Source organism: Prosopis cineraria, unplaced genomic scaffold (genome assembly GCF_029017545.1).
Source record: "Prosopis cineraria cultivar Desert tree isolate PC_DT_omini unplaced genomic scaffold, ASM2901754v1 PC1, whole genome shotgun sequence".
In the NCBI taxonomy this organism is placed as follows: domain Eukaryota; kingdom Viridiplantae; phylum Streptophyta; class Magnoliopsida; order Fabales; family Fabaceae; genus Prosopis; species Prosopis cineraria.
The window spans coordinates 30,379,512-30,385,858 of NW_026555332.1; the positions used below are offsets into that span (position 1 = coordinate 30,379,512).

Here is a 6,347-nt window from a genome sequence, read left to right on the forward strand (position 1 = left end):
TTTAAAATATTTTAAAATTTTAATCTTTATAAATATTTTAAAATTTTAGTCATTTAGAATATTAGTATTAAATTTTAACATAATTTTAATATTTATAATTTTATTTTTAAAATATAAGGACTAATATTTTAAATAAATAAACTATAAGAATTGAGTTGTAAGAGTCAAAAATTAAAAAATGAATTACAATCAAGTCAAAATTATAAAATAAAATTATAAATTAAAATTTAAGAACTGAATTATAATTGAATTACAACTACAATAATCAATATTATAATAAAGCTTCTTTTTCAATACAATGGATGTCAATCAGGCTCATTCTCATAGGCCCAGAAAGATGGGATCTCGTCAGTATTAATTTTGGGCTCTGTATTGGGCTTCACAAATTTAAAAGATCTCAGCCCATTAAAGTTGGGCTTTCTTCAGTATTGGGGAGCCCCATTATCTCCCCGTTGTCTCAACCTGGTCATTTCCTTTTCATGATTTTTCTGCGGCAAGAAGAAAAGCCATTGCCAATTCTCATAGGGCTCTCACTGGCAGGATTAAATAGAAGAACTTAATTTTCTTGAAACGAACTTAAAAAGTTTGAATATTGAGAATAAAAAAGTTATTTGGAGAAATTTATCTTCAATTACCTCGACTATATTCGAATCTTACTTGATAATGTCATATATTAAATAATTATATTAAAAAATCAGAAGGCATAAATTGAATCGAAATATATCTTTAATCTCTCACATCTATTTCCATAAGTTCATAAAATAACACTAATTATGCATAGCTAAGCTATGTGATATTTTTATTCATTTACAATTTGATTATTATATATGCTTTAATTGAGTTGGACGACTGTAATATTCCACTTCAATTAGTGCAGCTCAGTTTACAGTTTTGACTTAATTAAAATTCAGTTGTTCACTTAATTCAACTCAATTCTTATAGTTTTAACAATTTAAAACATTAATTTTTAAAATTTAAGAAATAACTTTAAAACTTATAATTTTATTTTCTAAAATATAAAAAATTATATTTTAAATTATTAAAATTATAGGACTTAGATGCATTGGATCAAAGTTCAAACACTGAATTTCAATCAAATCAAAGGTACAGATATCAAATTACAACAAATCGAAATTCAATAATTAAGTTTTAATTGAATAAAAATTGTAGGAACCAAAGAATTAATTTTTATCTAAAAATATAACAAAATAAAAATAAATTGATGCAACTCAAATATTTATTTATTTTCCAATAACCATTTTTTCCCTTCATCATAATATATAGTTCACGAATGATAATAAAAAAATATTTAGCTCATATCCGTTTTGGAGAACTGAGTGGGGCATATGAAAGCACAGTCTACGGAGAGACCACCCTTGGTGTGTGTGCAATCAATTTGGGCCAACGAAAACTTAATATTTATGGGCCCATCGGAATTTCCAGCTTCAAAATCTCCGACATGATAGTTGGCCCAATCACCAGGCCCAAGAAGATAACATTCCGAGAGCGCATGCTGGCCGTCCGATGTAGATAGCTCAAATCGGACGGGTTTGATGTTCCACCCGTGTACTTGATCCACGTTACAGACCCGTCGGCCCAATCTTTTTGAGGCCCGGCCCAATTGGAGTCTGAAATATAGGCTGTATTTCCCTTTGGGGAATTCAAATCCCACCTCACCTGCCACTTCCACCCACCACATTTGCTGGAGATAGGCAATACTTCTAAATCTGCACCATAAAAAATTCCCATTATTTTCTTCCCATTGTTAATTTGTAAATACAAATAAATATTCAAATGGCATTTTAATATTTTGATTATTAAATTTTAATTTATTCCCTACTCCTTACTATTGAAATGATATCAATATTTTATATTAAAAGTATATAGGTTCTACATAAGAAAATTAATTATTTACAGATCTCTTCCACTTGTAAATATTAAAATTTAACATGCTACTCCATCCCAATTTATAAGATATTTTTGGAGGTAACTCAATGTCTAAAAATATTTGAAATTTTGATAAAAATAAAATTTTCATTAATTATACTTGTTATAATATTAGCCATCCGTTATTATATTCTCTCTTACCCTTTCTTTAATGTTTCACAAATAACATTATATTGAATTAAGATTATTTTTAAAAATCAATATTTATGTTTTTAAAAAATAAGGTTGTAAAGTTAATTTAATGAATTTTATTGATATGTATAATTTTACCTAAAAGTTTTTTATAAATTAAAATACATGAACTATAATTTAATCTTAACCAAATAGGTTAGACATGGACAATAAAGCAATCTTGCAAATTGTTTAATAAGCCATACTTAATCTCTCTCTGTCTATACGTCAAATGAGCTGTAATCCTTAATTAAGGGAAGAAAAAAACAAGGAAAATTTTTGGGCTCATTACTAGATTTGAGAATCTTTGCAATGATCATTTTAGAAGTGGGTGAAAAAGCAAAAGTACAGAACAAGAGAACAACTTTCGGCTCACGATATTCGGCAAATTCAACCTTTAATTTTTTAAAAAGAAAAATTCATATAATGTATGTATGTGTGTGTTCGTAGTCATAATAATTTTTTTCATATTCTCATTAAATATGATAAATTCGACTAGTTTCATATGTTGTTCCAACCAATGGCTAGCTGCCTCTATGGTCACAGCACTTCTAGGCTTGAAGTCCAGGTTCAAATCCTACTTTGGCAATTGATCAATCAAAAAAAAAAAAAAACCATATGATACACAGAATAATATATAAAACCACACTTTTTTATTGAATTGAAAATTAACCAAACTTTGATCTAATCACTCAAAATATATTTTTTTAAGAAAGAAAGAAAGAGAAAGTGGGGAGAATCCATCTAAGGATTATTTAAGTAAATTATTTATAGATAAGAACTAATAATAAGTTTCATTAAAAAAAAAAGGTTACATTTTTATTTTAATAATAATTTTTTCTATATTGGTCTTTAATTTTTCTGTGACTTGACTAACTTTTGAATGTAATTCTTTCAAAAAAAGTATGCGTCCTGTTGAAGTAGTCTTATTTGATGCTATATCAAGATCACTCAAATATCTTTAATATATAATACAAATAGTAGTATACTCAAATTATTAAATTAAATATTCTATTTTTCTGAAATACAAGTCATTTTCAGCTGACCTAAAATATCCCCTGTTCATATCGCTTGCTCTCTCTCCTTTTTTAACAAAAAATACACCTTATGCGTGAATTTAGAACCTAAACATCTTGTCACAATTAAAGAAATGATATCCTATATTTTTTTGCTATAATTTATAGCCTAAACATTACTTGATGCTAAACAGCAAGAGTTATTAATTAACTTGTTATATGATGAAGCGTGATTATTGGACAAATGTCAAAAGTCGATCGTGGAACTTTCAGAATACAAAACAGAAACGTGAGAGTCTAGCCTTTCCTGCTTGTTCAATAAAGTTAATTATATAAATAGTGAAATATCATAGTTTCGTCAATCAAATGATGTTTCACTATTTTTGGAAGATACTAAAAGATTAAGATGACTAAAAAGAATCATAATTAAAATTTAGACCACTCAGGGCCAATTTGTTTAATATTAAAAAAATTGTTGGGAGTGTGAATAAGTTATTGAAAAGAAATATAATTAAGCTAAACACATAAGATATGTATTGAAAAAAAACATTATTTTGATAAGTTATAATACGATGTATATATATACATACATATAAAAGCTACAAATAATTTTTTTTCTTGAACAAAACCTTCATGATGATCTTAATGTTAAAATTAACTATAAAATAATTTTTTTAATTTTAAATAAACTAGCCTGAACATAACTCTCATTCACTTGACCAAATATGAAGTAAGAAATTCTCTAGACACAGCAATGGTTAATCCAGAGATCAAAACAAAATTAAAACGATCATATATTAAAGAAGGAGAATGCCAAAGCAACCACGTTCTTCTAATTAAAGAATCCAAGTATTCAACAGAGAAAAAGAAGTTAAGTTGATTAAATCAAAGAAATATTTTTTAATTTTTTAAAGAAATATCGTATGAGCTGATCTCACCTGGATTCCTCAGTTGGAATATAATTCCAGTATCTTCTGTCATCTATTCCAGTAATCTTCATGCACTTCGATGACATTAACAAACAAACTTGCCCACTAGCCTTATCCAACCACACTTCCTACATTCAAAAGAAAAATAAAATGAAAAAAAATAAAAAAAACACATCAAAATCTAATCCAACACCGACAATATATATTGCAGTATAGTGAAGGAAAGAAGAAGAAAATCTCTCAGATCCTTGGTTTTCTATCTTCATATCTCACTATCTATATACTGCACAATCAGTTTTTGAATTTTTGGATGGATCCTTGACCCATCCGATTCATCTGGATTGATCCGGATCTTAAAACGGTAAAACAGTACAGTAGAGGCATGTTTTTAGATTCATGAGATGAGATATTCAAAACAGTACACGGCTCTTTCAGAGTTTAACCTAGCTAGAAAGATATGAGAAGAAGAAAATTAAGATCCACTTAACCGAGGGGCGTTTGATTTAACTAGTCGAGTTTGAGTCCTATGCCAAAGGCATCTTGAGATATCCACGAGAGCAGCGGGCAGTTAATATATAATAATAATGATCCCACACAGCACAGGTTCAGAATAGTATGGACAGGTAGTGGTAATACCTCATGTTACGTTTCTTAAGATACTGAGCAATGAAACAACAATAAGAAGAAGAAGATCCACTTACTTTGGTACCGGAATGGAAGCGGTTGGGTCGACAGAGAATAGCGTAAATCTGTTTCTTGGTGAAGGAATGGTAGAGATTTTGATTATGGTGATCTTCATTATCACCAAGAACTTGGTGGAGCAGAAACTTGTAGGCACAAGGAAGCTTAGATTCCCACACAAAATCTGCAGAAGAAGCTCTGTGAAAGGCCTTGTTCACTCGCGCCAATCTGCAGATATCTGGTGGGTCAAAATTCATGAGCACACGTGAAATACAGCTTTCTGGAATATCACCGAGGCCAGGGCTGGACATTAATCCTCCTTCTGAAACGACCTTGTTATCTGCAGAAATAGCAGACCCCATGATGATATATATATATATATATATATATGAACAGACAAGAACACAGATCGCTCAAGATATATATATATATATATGGTGAAATCAAGAGGGATCGATAAGCTTATAGGTAGAGAAGGAGGAGGTAAAGATGGTGGATGACTGGAGGAGAAAGTGAAGAAGAAGAAGAAGAGGATGGATTCATTTTCTTTGATTGTGTGAGGATGTGAGAGGAGGGTTTTCTGGTCATACGGTTTTATGTAATTTTTGGGCTTGTTTGGTTTACATATGTAAAAATTTGTAATTGCATGTTTTTAATTTGTAAATTTTGTTTCTTCATACCAACCATATCTCTAGAATGCCATATTAAACTTTGATTGATTTGGCTTAATTTGAGTCGGACCGCATGGGTTTAAAACTAAAACTTGAACCCAAAATCATACAATAATTTTATCAAAACTTTTATGACAATAATTAAATCCATATCTTAATTAAAACTTGAACACAATATTTTAAAAATCCTCCAACAATAATTTTCTTCATTCCTAACACTTGAACCCAGTATCTTAAGCAAGGGGGTTCCAAATTAAATCACCTAAAAATAAATGTCGGAGGTGTAAAAATTATTAAAAAAAATTAGAATTGTCAAAAGTCTAAATTTTTTAATGTAGTCTAAATTGCTTAAATTTTGTGAGTATCTATCAGATTTTTTAATATAATTAATTATAAATTATGATAATCTTATGAATATAATCCTTTGATTTATAATATAAGGCATCATTTTAAAAAGTCTTATATTTCAATATATGTAAGGAATTTTATATAATTATTAGAGTAATTAAATATCTTTTTACTTAAAATGCCTTTAGCACTACTACAGAAAAAGGGATAGTTGACGCCTTATAATTTATGCTTATTTGAAAAAAATGACAAATAAAAAAGGTAGAGAATACATAACGGTTGTTTTAAAACAAGCGTCAAATATTAAAATACATACTTGAAGGTTATTTGATAATAACTGTCAATTATATATATTTAATGGTTTTTTAAAAATAATTATAAAATAAATGTGAAATTTATATGTCGGTCTTAGATAAACAAACGTCAAATTAATAATTTTTTTTAAAAATAAAATTATACAAATATTTGATGCTTGTTTTGAAATAACCATCAAGTATGTCTAGTATATACTTGATGGTTATTTCAAAACAAGTGTCAAGTATTAACTTGACGGTTATTTTCAAATAACTGTCAAGTATTCTCAT

General features: G+C 28.5%; 1 protein-coding gene across 1 annotated transcript; it reads right to left on the reverse strand.

Annotated features, from left to right (window-relative positions):
- Positions 1-1,172: 1,172 nt before the first annotated feature.
- Positions 1,173-5,320, reverse strand: LOC129291553 (F-box protein PP2-A13). The gene is made up of 3 exons (XM_054928998.1): positions 4,765-5,320; positions 4,073-4,191; positions 1,173-1,727 (listed from the first exon to the last, which is right to left on the reverse strand). The coding sequence occupies exons 1-3, from the start codon at positions 5,104-5,106 to the stop codon at positions 1,310-1,312; spliced, it is 879 nt and encodes a 292-aa protein (XP_054784973.1). The 5' UTR covers positions 5,107-5,320; the 3' UTR covers positions 1,173-1,309.
- Positions 5,321-6,347: the final 1,027 nt, after the last annotated feature.